Below are 15,914 nucleotides of genomic sequence, written 5' to 3'. Positions count from 1 at the left end.
CCAAGATAAAGGCATAATTCTATCTGCTTTGGGATTTCTGGGAGTCCACCTGCCACATTTGAGCAGTCATCAATAAAGAAATTGCATCACTCTTGCTTTTATTTAGAAATATACAGGTAGCCGGAGAGAGTGTACATCTACCATGTCTGTAACAATGGAGAAAGGGGCATAGAAGAAAATTGTTTCATGGCAAGTGTTATTTGGCTCTGTGAGGCCTGGATATTCAACAAAAATACTTTGAAAACACTTTGGAAGTTTCCAAGGGAAAAAGTTTTTTAGGAAGAAAAAACCAAACCAATCTGTGTACTGCTCAAGAAAAAATGACAGACACAAAGCTGAACAGACTGCTACTAAAATTATGGAATTTGATGTTTTTTTTCCATTCTTGATACTTTACCTTTCTCAAAATAAATATGCAAACCCACTTAAGATGTACATTCATTTTCCCTGAAACTATTTCCTCCTTGAGATTTTATCTCAGTAGAATTATGCTTCCTGGCTGAAAGAGTAAATGGTTAAGCATCACAAGAAGTCCAGGAGGGAAGAGAGTACCCAAGCCTACTTACAAAGCTGCAGATGCCACTAAAATAAAAACTAAGTCACACTAGTGAGAAAAAGAGTCAAAACAATTTTGTTTTGCTGACTGCTTATTTAGGCAGAAAAAGGGTTCACCCAGGGGCAAATATTTCTCATGTTATTATTAACCAAAGCATCATAAAATGCAGATATACACATATAAATGAGTAGCCAATAAAAAGCACTTAAGAAACTAACTGAAGCAGCTTAGAAAGAAGATACAGGTATAGGAGTAGAAGACAGCTGGTGTTCAGAATTAAATACACTAAATACTTAATGTTTCAAGAAATCATAAATTACCTTCAGAAGCAAACCCACAGCTTTCTTTCTAAAAGGAATTGTTTCTTACCTTACCCACCCTCAAATACAGAGGTGACCCACAAATATAAAGCCGGAGATACAAAAGTAATGTAAAATGCTTGTCAAAATAATGACCAATGAAAAAGGCAGAGACACAGCAAAGTAATTTTTTAAGAGCTAGACTGACCAGCAAAGGCACAATGGTGTTTTAGAAAATGCATTAAAGGCTACTGTGCATATTAAAGATTGATCTCAGATTCCACTGCTTTCAAGTAGGAAATAAGCTTCCTCATGGCAACAAACAACAATTAGAGGACATGTCCAGGATTAAGGGTAAAAAACCCCTACTAACCACCAAAAAAACCCCAACCAAAACCCAACCCAAAACCAAAAGACCAAACACTTTTGGGTGTAAACAGTGTGTTTCACTAAGAATTTAATTTTTTTTATTTGAGCAGTGTTGCTCAAAACCCTGAGAAGTGTCATCTCACAAAGACAAATATCCAGAAGTACAGAACTGGTCACAGCTGAGAGGTAGCTTGCTAATGGCACATGTTACACAGTATTTTTAAAATGTGTATCATGTCTACTGACAGAACCGTAACAGCTTATATGTATGTGTCTCAAAATCTAGCACACAGAAATATAGCAATGAGAGCAAATACTGCTCTCAGTAGTAGACTGTAACTTAACATGTGAATTGTCTTCTTTCTCATTCTGGTACCCATGAGATTAGCTTCCTCTTTGATACAGAAAAAGCCTAAATACATTCTCCATTTCTATATAAATTTCATAGTGTTGCACCATATGATAAGCTAACCTCCCTGCCCCCAAAACCCCCACCAAGAAACAAAAACCCAAAACCAAAACCAAAGCAAAACAAGTAGTGTGCTGTGTGAGGTGTCCCTGTGCATGGCAGGCGGGGTGGAACTAGATGATCTTCAGGTCCTTTCCAACCCTAACCATTCTTTGATTCTTTGATTTTGTGATTCTATGAAAAAAAACCTAAAGCTCTACCCAAAAGATCCAATACACTTGATCTTTAAAAGAAGTTAAACCATCAGTTACATGGCAGTAAATTAAAAGTGCTGTGCTGTTCAGTAGAAATCAAAACAGAGGTTATAATATTTATTTTTCTTCTCTATAACATACCAAAACCATTAGCTTAATTTCTTGGAAATTGTGGAATAGATGAGCCTAGTTACTGGCATTATAAACAAACACATCTTCTGGAATGAAAATAAAATGACTACCAGTAAAAAAATACCAAACAAATTTATTGGGAATACAGAAAGAAACTTTGCTTGACCCAAAATTATGAATTTTTATCTTTGCTACAAATCTAAACCTTGGTTCTATTTACCAGTTCAGCAGACTATTGCTGCTTTCTCCCATCTCTCTCCTTGCTATTTCCAACTCTGTTCACCCTGCTTGCCCATCACATCCTTAGGACTGAGGAGACTTGCCTTTTTAGTCTCTTGCTGTCATATCGTTGAGGAAAGTTAGCATATATACAAAACCATTTCCACCATTAGTACCTTCAGGCATCAGGCCAGGCTGTCAAGAATGACTGCATAATCTCTTTCCCTGGAAGTTTTCATGATCTGACATAACAAACCCATGGGCAATCCCATCTGAATTCAGTATTGCGCTTGTTTTCTGCAGGAATTTGTACCAGATGACTTCCTAAGGTCCTATCTGAATTATTCTATGAATGTGCAGCCCTTAGCTCCTTCAGAAAATCTCTACATCTCTCTAGAACAGCACAGCAGCAGTTGTGTTGGCTATAATTCCTGTTTGATGATAACCAATATTCTCCTCTCATTTTTCTTCCCAGATGCTTTCCTAGATCCACCTAGTTCTTAAATCACTCTAAGTGCTTTGAATTTCCTTTTGTTCTGCATTTGCACATCTAACACTCGGAGCCCTAGATTTGTGGTCAAAGCTTCCAGAACATACAACTATACAAATAAAATCAAAACTAAAAACCATGAAAATTACTGAATATCAGATTCAGGTTTAAGTACTACTTAAAAATTAAGATATACTTGAGTGCCAATACGCTACTTAGTTTCTTAGCAGTTGGGAAAACAGATGGAAAGACTAAAGCCCAATGCAATTGACCAAATAGATATGTCAGGTCTATATATACTACCCCTAGTATTACAATGTACTTGTGAGTGAATTCCAATTGTAGGAGAACATGGAGGTAAAAAAAACCAAATAAATAAAACTGTTTAAGAGAATGACTAGATTTATACTCCTGAGAGGAAGGGAAGCAGTCATTTCAAATCACCATTCTTAAGATGGTGTATTTGACAAGAGAAACAACCATCAGATTTTACTGGAGAGAAGGAAAAATATTTTTGCTAAACTGAGTATCTATTTAACATATCTGTTAGCCACTAGATATTCTTTGCTAAGTCAAACATAGACAAAATCATATAACATATACTACCTCTCATAATACTTTAGTCATACCTTTAACCTTTTCATGCTAAGACTGAAAAAGCAGCCAGAGTTGCCTGCATCACTTTCCAGTTAGCTATTTCTCATTGGCAAATTGTTGTTTTTACTATTTTTCTCCAAAGATAAAGCCTGTTTGCAGTTTTACAGATGAGTTGTAGACATTGGTCTGCTGTGGTAACAAACACCACAGAGGCAAAGGAGCAGGAGCTGGGAGAGGCAGAAATACAGCACAAGAAGAAACAATTTTATTGGCATACACATCAAAGAAGCTGAAGTTCAAAGCAATTAAAGTTCAGAAAAAACAAACCCCAACAACCTTTCAGTTAATTTTCATTCGCTGTACTTTCATTAAAATTAATATTATGGTATAGGCTCTAACACTATGCACTTACTGACAAACAAATCAGAACATGTGATGAACGTGTGAAACCCCTGTGCTTGGAAGAGACAACATAAATGCCAATAACTGAGATTTGATGGGTATTTTCTTTCTGTCTAAATTTTAAAGAGATAAAAAAACCCCAAACCCACCTGGGGCGGGAGAAACATGTAGTCTGAACAATTCTACCCCCTCCAATTCCCAGGTCACTTACTAGGTCACTTCGAGGTGCTTCCTGATAGTCTGCTGAAAAGCAGGACATGGAACTTCTTGTGCCGTTGCTCTCATTGCTTTGCCGTGGAGGCTGTGCATATTGCCTATATGTAGCACTCTTCGGCGTCCAGCGAAACAGGTTGATTGACTCACGAACACAACGCTCAATATCAATCTCTGATCCGGGATTTAAAGAGAAAACAAGAAATGCAAGCATGAAAAAATCAATAAAGCCAATTAGCCTATCTATGATATTGCTAAACATACATATATCCATCTATACCTCAGTGTCTGTCTGTTTCAGGGCTCACGATTTTCAAAACCATTTTTCTATTAAAAAACACTTAGAATTTTTAATGAAAAACTAGCGCAGACATTTTAAGCATTATCTCTAGTTATGTATGGGAAATGTAACAGAATTTTGATCAGTGCAAAGACAGAATATAACAGAAGCCTAGTCCACTGTAAGGCACCTTCATTGAATGTTTTTGCGAGCCAGGCTATTGACTCTTGTAAGTACGTAAGTATCTGCAGCCCATCAAAAGTACATTTCATGCAGTATATGGACATCAGGAATTTTGGATCAACCAAGTGTCATATTCATCAGTGCTAGAGCCATACTGAAAGCTTTTGGCTATCATACGTATGGTCTGCCATTCTGACAAAGCTACATGTTACTGGGTGGAAAAAAGGAGTTCTCAGCACTAACTTGTGTTTGACAGCAAACACAATGATTTGTTTTAGAGCTTTATTAAAAAGCCAACCCAAAACAACAAACAAAGTAAAAAAAATCAAACAGTCTAAACACCAATCAGACATCCACAGTGAAACATTCTGTTTCAAAGAGTAAAGTGCTGTGTGTGACAAAAGTATTACTCAACCTGGAAGGAAAGTAGATACCCACCAAACAGGATGCATCCTAAAATAAGCTGTGATGAAATTAAAATTACCAAAGCATACTGAAAAAACATGCAAAAGAAAAAAGTTATTATAATTTTATAATTATAATTATTATAATTTTTTGCAACACTAAGCATCCTGCATGCGTCTGTCTTCTAGCAATATGTAACATAAAACTCATTTATTTTTCTATCACTATAAAAGGACTTGTTAGTTCTGCATCTCCTGTCTGCTGTCTCATGAAAGGAACACTTATCCTAGCTTGCATTTAACGACAAACCTAGTGTTGCGCACCAGACAAACAACAGGAATATTAGCACTTCTTGTGTCTGTCCCAAGAATCCTGGGATGATTCATTACAGCACTCGGAGTTAAGAAGATGTAAGCATCAGCTTCTATGAAGAAAATAGTGGAACTGTAGCCAAGCTTTACATATCTCAAATGGATATGCTGAATTGCCATTGACCATTCATTGCCATCAACAGACTTGATGACTTGACATCGATCAAGCAGTTCCTCCAGAAACCTCAGTCATCTGCAGGGTGGGTGATTGAAAGAAGCTAAAATTGAAGTTTAGGGCAGAATATTCTAGTTGGATAAGATTATTTATTTTGCTTAAAATCTGAATGACGTGATCTATTAATCTCCCATTCAAAAAGCTGACTGTATTCAGATAGGATATAACTTCCAGCATATGCTTTAATTCCACTGAAGACAACATGCTTACGTGCTTCCTTCTGAAAAATCTGTGACTAAAACTGTGGTTTACCCAAGTTTAATTTAGAGCTAGAACTAAAATTCTAGCTAGAGCTAGAGCTAGAATTAAAATTCTAGCTAGAATTAAAATTCTAGCTCTAAAACCTTTCTGTGGCTGCAAAGGTAGACCACAGTTTTCCTTAACCATATCAGATTCCCAAGTATCATTGGAATAACACTTGCCAGAGACAAATAATGTGGTGTCACAACAGCAACTATTTTTCATTCTGTGATGAAAACTTCTGAGATTTTTCATTTTGAATATACTGTAAAGGCAGAGCGCTATTTAGTATCATTCCATGTAACTGGAGGATCTGACACAGTTTCTAAATTCAGGTAAAGACAGCAGTCGCCTTCCACTGGTTGTTATTCCTAGATCTTAGAATACATTCCGAATCATGGTAATTACAGTTGCTTTCTCTAAATTTCTGAAGACACATTTTATTTATAAAGTTGAGAATTTCAGTTCAAGACTGTAGTACACTTAGGGCTTTTGTTTTTTTTTTTCCTGTAAAGGGACAGCTATAACTGTGGGTTATAGCCCTGTCTCCTGAGATTCTTAGCTAACGAAATGTCAGCAGTACTTTTGTAATATGTCAGATCAAAGCAGAATTTAGCCAGTGAAAAAAAAATAAATTCTGAACAACATTTGGTTGTGAGAGGGCATAACAGCCTACAAATATCTGAAATTGAAACCAGAGAACTGGGGGATGGAATAGAAACACTATGTGCAGTAGAAAGTTATGAAAAAGCCAAAAGCAGAAATTGAGATTGACAGTGTTAAACATTGAGACACACTATCAAAATATTTTACCTAGGAACAAGCTCTCTAATTGCAAAAGGAATCAATTTAGAGAATTGGAAAATGCAGCAATGGGTTTCCCTAAAAACAATATCCAGTTCTCACACATCAGAGTGCAAGTGAAAAAAATGCAAGAGTCTCTTGTTCTGTGATTATTAGCTGTTTGGTTTCTCATTTCTTCTAAGCAGCATTTCAGGAGGACAGTGGCCACAGCTGAAAATGACATTCCATGGAACAAGAGGGAATTTTAAATGGTTTGTGAGGGAGGTGATCAAAAGCCTAACACCAATTTACGGTCTGCTGATTAATTAACCTGCTTCTAAGTAGTACAGAATAAAAATATAACAAGGAGATTGTGGTTTCCACAAATAATAAAACAAATAATAACGCATGCACATAGGCACACGTATGCCTGTATATGGGAATGGTCAACATTTATTACCCAGAAGGGAGACAAAACTATTGGTAATGAAATAATTTACTCACTTTTTTTTTTTTTAAAAAAAAAAAAAAAACAACACCACAACCAAAACAATTAGTTTTAGAATATTGGAGTTACTACATTAAACTGGTGTAAATATTTATTAGTCACATTACATGAAGAGCCTTTGCACTTGGGTAACCTTCAAGCCTGTTTTTATCCTTTGTCTTCTGGTTTTATTCATACAAATTATTTTGCTTGAAAATCTGTAACAATAACATGCTGACATAATATGATGTCACTAACTGTGAAGCATGCACTAAAAAGAATTAAGCCTAACTTTAAACATAATATGAATACCAAAAAAATAAGTTCTCATTTCAAAATTTAGTATGTCTTTATGCAGTCTGGTTTTCAAAAAGTGCAGAGCACTTTTCAAAAGCCAAAGCTGGCACCTGAGTACCTAGGAACTAAAAATCAAAAGTTCCATTTTAAAACATTGGTGTTAGGAGTTCTGGCTCAGCAAAGCTTAACTATTTCACAGCCAGGCAGCAATCAGACCTTGTAAGAAACAATTCTATGGCATCGGCTCATTCCTCCATTATTGGGCATCAAAAGACTTTTCCTGAGATTTCTAAACATGCAAATAATACAGGAATTGAAAAAGGTGGGGGTGAAGAAGTAAATAAGTGATCTAACAGTAATATCCTGGGTTTGCTATGGCCCCATTCTAATATTAAGCCTATGGAAATGTATTCCTTTTTTGAACTAAACTTCCTGTTTGCTCTAAGATGTTCTTAATTTTTCTCTCTTTGTGCTGAATTATCATTCCCTATCAGTTTGCCACCTTCCTCTGTCAACAGTCTCAACTGAAAAGGATGGCTCACCCTGACATATTTGCTTTTTAAGCTACATACATATAGTGTTTATTATTAATTAAAGATACAGGAGAGAAATAGACAGCACTTTGATGAGATGTTAGAAAGAAGCATCAGTTTAAAGGCAGTACACCTGTGACAAAAGCACATAGAATTTTTTAGTTTTACTGCAAAACTGGATATGCACACATTTTTCTCAGCAAGTGAAAGCAAGTAATGGAGAAAAACCTAACTCAAATGATTCTTTGTTACTGAAAATGTACACAGACCAAGTCTTTGTGTGCAGTTAATCAAATCCAGAGCCTTTTCCTTGAGTAACAGGACACCAGTTAAGAAATTTGGCCAAAATAAACTGCTTCTGCATTTTGGAAACAGCTCAGATTTATGGGCCTGGTTTGACCTCTCCATCACAAATACTTTATTACCACCCTCCCAGGCAACATCAGCTTCACCACACAGCCACATAAATAGGCCAGAAAACTTCTGTGCTATAAAAGCTGGGAAACTGAATAAGTCAGACAGTTCAATCTCCCAATTCCTGCTCTCAGAAGAGAGTGAGTGGTGGAAGGCCATAACAGAAGACACATCAGAGAAGCATCTTGTCTGATGACACACAAAAAGATACATCAAGCCTAGATATTTAAAAGGACAACTCTAGGAAGGGAATTGACATTTCTGTCCAACAACTATATAGTAACCCCCTAGTGATAATAGATACAAACAGAAAAGTCAAAGCAAAATTATTCTCTTTATATAATTTATTTCATACATTACAGGATAGTGGTGTTACTTCATTTTGTGGATACTGATTTGCTCTTACACACATCAGCATCCTTTTCAGTGCATCTTGGGACAAAATTTCAAAGGCAACATAAATATCAGTCATTAGTTTATAACTCCAGCTAATACGTTCCTTCAACATGGATGCAAAGTGTGCTTCTTTAAAGAGCTGCTGAGAGGACAAGCGCTGTCAATCAAGGAACCATCCTATTTTTTATGAAATGCAGCAGGTGTACAGAAGTTGCACGTAGCTAGAAAAATGACTGGATACAGAAGCAAAGGAACAAACTATATACTATCTCTTCAGACAGACTGCAAATTGCATGTAATAAGGATCAAAATTTTAATGCTCCATTGATAGACTACCTTGTCTGAGAGCACATTAAAATTCTTTCACTATCTTGAAATAAAAAAAAAATCTCCAGATGGTTCTCCACAGCCAATCTTGTTTACTACCTCTGGATGATATTGCTGGTTTTGTTGAACAAAACAGCAACAGCTGAGCCTGAATGCCCAAAAGGAGTGTTAGAATACCAAAAGTAAGATGGTCCAGGTCCTGGTGTCTAGTGCACATTTTTGCTTCCTAAGCACTAGTCTGATCCTGAACCAGTTGTTATGCTCATAACTTTAACAGGGAAAAAAAAATAAAAGAAAAAGGAAGGAAATATTTTCCCAATATTGTAAAGAGAAAAAACATATGCCACATCATGGAGCAAAGCTCAGATAAGAGTGGCCTGAATTCTGTCTTTCCATGCCTAGAAATGCTAGTATTTTATTCTCTTATGTCCCCTTTCCTTATGAAGAGTACATAGAGGCTCTATCAAGAAACAGGAGACATAAGCTGTGTATCGGTGTTTAAGAGATGCATTTGGAAAGTTCTACTGATGAACTCACTTTTTACCCTTTTTATGAAATACCATCTCTTGAGACAGTCTTTTGCTAAAGGGTATTTGATTGTCTTCCGCCAGTGACAACTACAGACTAGCAAACCACTAATATGAATAAAGGATTTTGGTATATATTCTTTAGTGTGTCACCCACCACAGCATTTCTCTTTAGTCTCAAGAGGATATAATCTATAAATAGAACTGCATTTTGCTCACGTCACTACAAGCGGAAAATGTGAATAATTAAAGAATTCACAGCTTCAGGTAAATTGACACCAATCTTACATAATTTGACACTACCAAACAGCCTTGGTGAGCAGGTGTGTCCCAACAAATTGCTCTGCCAGGTCCCAACCCAGTGGCTGTAAGCCATAAAAACCAAACCAAACCACAACACACACACACACAGACACAGACACAGACACACAGACAAATGGCGGGCTAGTGGGTGAGAAGGGGGAGGAGTGGAGAAAAGAAGGAAAAAAATAAAAAAGCTTACTTAATAGCAGCTACACTCAGTTTGTACTTCATAAATGCCCTTATCTAGCAATGAAAATCTTCAGGAATACATTGCAAAATACACCTGTCTCTACAGAAAACCATCTAACATAGCAAAGATGAGGAGTATGTCCAGAAAAAGATGTTTCTCTAAGTATCAACCTGACCTACATCTTTCAGGAAAAGAAAACTGGAAACATGATTTCTTTTCTAATTCTGGTACTTTTTCTCTTTCCAATCCATTTTTCATGTCATAGTTATAGTGCCATTATCATGTACATCACGTGACAGAGACTAAGTTGCTGTTTTTCTTCTGCTATACTGGAATTTGAGAAAGTAGTCCTGCTCTGCTTACTCCATGATAAATCACCTTGCAGTGTCATCTTCCATGAGTGACAACAGTTTTGAACTTGGGCAAGCTACAACAAAGCCACATGTCAAAATTTCACAGCTGAAGTTACAAAAAGTTTCCCTTTAAAGGAAGAGCTATTATAACTTGTGTTCCTCAGAGCCTTCATCTAAGCAATAGGACATTTTCAAAACTGTATGATTAAAAGTTGAACCCTAATCAAATCACTCTATTACCTTTACTTTTCTATTGCTCACTGGCACATGGAAGACCCCACTGTATCTCTTTCAATCTCTTCAAAGTTAATGTTTTGACCTCAGAGTTTACACTTCCACTCAAGATGTGAATGAAACAATGGGAACATGCACCAAACACCCACAAACAGCATGGGCTAAGGTGGCCAACTGCCATTTCTTCCTCCTACCAAATCGTAATTAACTATATGCTGAACCACCAGAAATCCTGGCACAATAAAAGCGTATGAATTACAGACGTGGGCAAACAAAGGATTTTCAGGAAGAAAAACAACAGAAAGAAAAATGGTAGCAGCCTAGGGTCAGACATGTATCTAAAATAGAGTCCTCTGATGTGTGCCCAATTCTGCTGCTGTCAGCACAAACGTATCATTCAAAACTGAACCATACAATCTTAGTGTAGAATTATACTAGTTTTTAATCTTTAGTCCATTTCTGAGGTGGATGTAATCCTTCTAATTATTTATTTGGTTTCCATCATCATGGGACTCAACATTTTGGCATGTCACTATAGCGGCAACAGATAAAATTATTTCTCCCACATTAGAGGAACTCTGTTCCTTGGAGAATCATTTATTTTTGTGGTTTGGCAATACCCAGCTCTTTGACTACATGTCACATCTTAAAGTTACATGCCTGTGTCCTACAAAGTAGAATCCTATGTTTTCCACTTCAAGCATTTTACTGTAGCTCCCCATTGCACTGGATTGCTTTTCCACAGCTAGACTTTCTGCACTTCTCATCCAAGGCCAAGGCTCTTTCTTTGTAAGCACTGACTAGCCTAGAGTCAGCAAAACTACACCTTTCTAAGGCGAGCAGTGTCAAAAGAGCAAACCTCCCTTGTGTTCTAAATTTACAAAAGATCAGCTTATTATGTGAACTAACCTAAAAGGCTTATTTGAAACTGTTTTATCTCACTTCTAGGGTTAGTGTTTCCCTGTTCTCTAATAGCATCCATCCCCATCTTTTTGATAGTTGCCCTATGCCTTCTGTAGTCCATAAATAATCTCTGTATGTCAGTGATGGTATTGGCATAGATCTCTAGAGGAAGATCTATCAACCAGGCCCTACGTGGCATCATATTCCAGGCGAGAGTGAGGTGGTCTATGGGATCCTTCAACTGTTTGCAAAGAGCTACACACATCCAGATGCATCCTTCCTGGGTTTGTTTCCTAACAAAAGGTGCTGGTGACTCTGTACTACTTGTACAGAGGCTAAGGAACTTAGTAATCAAATCCAGCTACAGTAATCAGTAATCATAATTTTTGAGTGGCATAATGTACGTTATCCACAAAGTTTGAGCAAGATGCTAAAGACTAAGCTATAAGAGAACCTGCAAGTTTTAAAGTAATGCTACCTATATAGCTGGCCCTCAATGCATGAAAGAGTCTTCTGGGTTGTAGATTCGCTAATACGCAAGATGAAAACTATCCAAAGTGGCTTAGTACAAGTCAGTATTTGTCTGAAAGCAGAGTCCTGACTCTGTTGCTGGTACTTCAGGAACCACATCATAGTAGTGCAGTTTTATCATCCTCGTTTTCCTGCCACATTCTCCTGATATGTATCAGATAACAGAAAACCAAAGGTAATGCATGCTGCAACTGCTCTCTTGCATCACCTGAATAAGATTAAGTTTACCAAATCACATAACTACACATAAAGAATTAGCAACAACTCCAGGGTTGGTTTTGTTTGTCTCAAATAGTAACTCCTAAATATCTGGTATTGATATGTTTAAATCAAATTTATACATAACAAAGCTCCTCAGACACAAGAGAAAAAATTCCTATGAAAGAACAAATGAAAGAGAATAAAACAACCACCTTAGTGTGGCAATTTCCTAAACAATCTAATTCTATTTAAGTAATCAATAATGGCACTGTGTCCTTTTTCTTCACATCATTAACTTTTTTAAACAGTAATTGAAACTGTGTTGCATGTGTTTTCAGTGAAATGGAAATAAGACAGGCTTCTGGGGTTTGTTTTGTTTTGGTGTGTTTTTGTTTGTTTGTTTGGTGGGTTTATTTCTTTTACTTTTTAAATATACTTTTTTAGAAATAACTACAGTAAACCCAAGAAATCTTGAAGTGTTCCACAAAGTTGCATGACTGCAGTAGAATAGCCTTATCAGTCTGGAAAGCAAGTCACTTTCACTGGCAGCCTGAGATAAGCTGTTCTAGTGCACAGAAAGCTTAAAAACCACAGGAGTTTCAGATTGTTGAGCAACAATTGATTTTAGAGTGAAATTATCACAGATGTTTTGAAGAACATAATCTCTTCCTCAGGGTGACCCAGTTTCAGGTGAAGGTTGTTCATATATTGCTTTCAGAAAAATTCTCAGACATGGCACACAATTTATTTTAACCAAAATAACAGAAGTTCCATTTGGAAGACATACGTGACAAAAAGTCAATACTCCTTAACCAGAAATAAGACTCAGGTCAGACAGCTATCATGATTGTATGTTAAAAGAAGTTACTGATTCCAGAAATCTCAGCCAGTTGAATAACATTTATCTTTTAAGTCATACTAGGATTGTATTCCATCCTGATTCTTTTTTCCCTTACTAGTTGGTTTATGATATGCTTTGGATTAATCTCATAATATTCAACTGTCCTACTGTTGACATCCAAAAATACTGCAGACATCACCAACATTACAATAAACAAATCTTTTCAGAAATTTCTTTTCAGAAACACCATTCTACCAAAACATTTCCTACCAGAGTATCAGCAAAGCTGTCATAATCAACAGAAAGCATGTACATTATAACCCTACAGATTTTAGCAATTTAATTATTTTATAAACAGTCATATATTATGAGAACCAATATAGTCTTACACATGACCTCAGCATAAAGTACTTCAATTGTCAGTAAATCAGCAGGTTCAAGATAAATTGGAATATATGATTTAGAACCACTCAAGGAAAAAAGAAAAATAGGGAGAAACTACCTTAGGCAAGAAACTAAGTTAAATATTAATGAATCTATATTTAACTAAGACATGCAGCTAATAGATGGGGGGTAGGAAAGGAGGAGAGAGACAATCTTACAGTTTAGCTCTCACCTTTTGGACCATCTGAAAATATCCAGTTAAATTTAATAAGAGCATTTGAAACAACTAAGCATATAGACTGAAACTGAAAAATCCCACACCATAAGGAATGGCCTAATCAATTTCTTATATATTGAAAAATACAGCAGCAATTGCATTGTTACACACTGAACTGAAAGGCAGCAGAAAAGCAAAATTTTGAAATCTGGACATGTGTTCAAGGGTATACAGTGAGAGATAGAATTTGCGACAATAATATTTAGAGAAATTGCAGAGCTTCATCACTGACAACTCACTGAACTCTTGACAAACTGATTTACGCAACTATGCACTTAGCTTCAGCCTGCTTGCTGCCATATCCTAGACTACTGCTAACCTCTGTAAACTCTGCAGTTGTGGAGACTGCCACACTTAAGACCTTTCAAACTTAAATGCTCTTCCAAACTTCATTCTCTCATTGAGGTTTGGGGTTTCTTTTAGGTTTCTTCTGAAAGCTTCATATTTCAAATGGAAACTGTTTTAACACAGAGTAATTCCAACGGCTTCCATACTGCTTTCTCTAATACTTTTACATTAATTGTATCCACAGCAAAAGTTTAATCATTTTTTAAAGTAAAACAGGCTAGTACTGGCATCAAACTGGAAAAGCACTGCTCAGTTCACAACAACACTGATTTTTATTTCTTTTTCCACTAAGAAATCCCTATCAACTGGATTGTTTCTATATATAGCGTATCTACAAACAGTTGCTTAGGAATTATTCAATATTGTTCTAGATTTCACATGTCAGTATACCAACCTACCCCTGGAAATAATAACAAGCTCACCCAATTCTTACTGATATAGCAAAAAGACTTCCAATTTCATCAAGCTGTAGTTAAGACCTACATATTCTGACAGTGAGTGGCCTAAATCTACCATGATTTCCACATACATACATGATTTGTAGTATATATTCACATACAAGCACATACTTTCTTCAGCAACACACTGGGGAGGACAGAGGAAGAGAGAAGTAGTGTTTTTTCTGTACCTGGCAAGTCTGAAAAAAGAAGAATGCATTCATTGAATCCATTAGCCAGAAGACGATCCCTCAGCTGCTGAAGTATTGCAACTCCAATACAGAATGGGAAAGAGGAATTTCCAAGCAGTAACGTATCCCACAAGTGAAAAATTTTGTGCAAAGGAAAGACATCTGCATGATGAACAAGCACAATAAAAAAAGAAAAAAAAAGAAGCTATAGGCATATAAGATAATAAAACCATATACACACACAGTCGATATAATTTTTCCTCTCCCATTTTAGGGTTTTTTATTTGGCAGCAAAAAGGACTCAAACTGTTCAGAAACAGGTTTATCTTCATATGCAGTTTGATTATTCTGAAAATCATCAGTATCTTCATTATTAAATATTTAGAAATGTGCAGGTTTTCATATTTCAAACACACACAAAGCCAATTTATTTCTCTTTTGGCACAGTACAATTATGCATTAGGACATGCATATCAGTTTTTCCAACAGTATGAATTCATTAATGAGTTAACCAATAAGCTCAACCACTTAAAATTCGACAAGAAAATGAGCAAAGCACAGCAAAAATTTGCAGAATAAAGGAAAGACAAGGAGAAAGGCCTGTAAAATGTAGCAACATCTTACATACAAAGCTGAAGCTGGCTCTCCTAAAATAAGTCATCTTCCAGCAAAATAGTCCTAACATTCTATGGCAATTCATTGCTAAGGAAACCATCTCCTTGGTTTTCCAAAGGTAGTGATTCTTATGAAAGCTCTTATTAAAGAATGGACAACTGCAAGAACCAGTGCTTTACAGTCAGGATCTTTAGAAACTGCCGTCAAGAATCTCACATTAAATTCTTTGATATTTCATCACAGAAATAATCCATCAGCTCTTTTCAGAGCTGCCAATTTTTTTTTTTAATTCAAAGTCTGTCAATGTTGACATGACATTAAAAAAAAAAAATAAAATCACAGAGATCTTTGAGGAAAGGTTTTTAATTGCTTTCTAGACCTGCTGTATTAACTTTGTCCTCTTTCATTAAAAGCTCACCAAATTAGAAAGCTCTTTTAGTTCCTAACATACATGTGCAAATATCACAGTAAACTAGTGCTAGTAAAATGACAATGAAAAAACCCCTTGTTTCATTGATCTTTAAAAACAAAGTTACTCTCTTTCTTACATTATTTGGGTAAGGGCAGGGGAAGCTGGTGAGGTTTGTTGTGTGTTTTTTTGTTTTTTTTTTAACTATATCTTTTTTTTCCAGTAGATAACAGCTTCCTTTGCACACTCCCTAAATCCTGCATGTGTAAAATAACCCAGGTCAAACTTAATAAAATTCTTCTTCTTCAAAAAAAAGAAAAAAGCAAAGAAAATAATTAT

The 15,914-nt window shown here is 36.1% G+C and overlaps 1 protein-coding gene across 5 annotated transcripts in view; it reads right to left on the bottom strand.

Moving 5' to 3' along the window:
- The window catches only part of TBCK (TBC1 domain containing kinase), a 103,557-nt gene that overhangs the window by 30,178 nt on the left and 57,465 nt on the right, over window positions 1-15,914 (bottom strand). For all 5 annotated transcript variants that reach the window (XM_062636658.1, XM_062636662.1, XM_062636659.1 and 2 more), the window contains 2 exons: window positions 14,552-14,713; window positions 3,939-4,114 (listed from right to left, as the gene is read on the bottom strand). In XM_062636658.1, coding sequence (XP_062492642.1) covers window positions 3,939-4,114; window positions 14,552-14,713 — 338 coding nt within the window. The remainder of the gene's footprint in view (window positions 1-3,938; window positions 4,115-14,551; window positions 14,714-15,914) is intronic.

This window comes from Pezoporus occidentalis, unplaced genomic scaffold (genome assembly GCF_034315485.1).
Source record: "Pezoporus occidentalis ecotype Australia unplaced genomic scaffold, CSIRO_AGI_Poc_V1 ctg49, whole genome shotgun sequence".
Lineage (NCBI taxonomy): Eukaryota > Metazoa > Chordata > Aves > Psittaciformes > Psittacidae > Pezoporus > Pezoporus occidentalis.
This window is presented reverse-complemented; position numbering and strand designations above follow the sequence as displayed.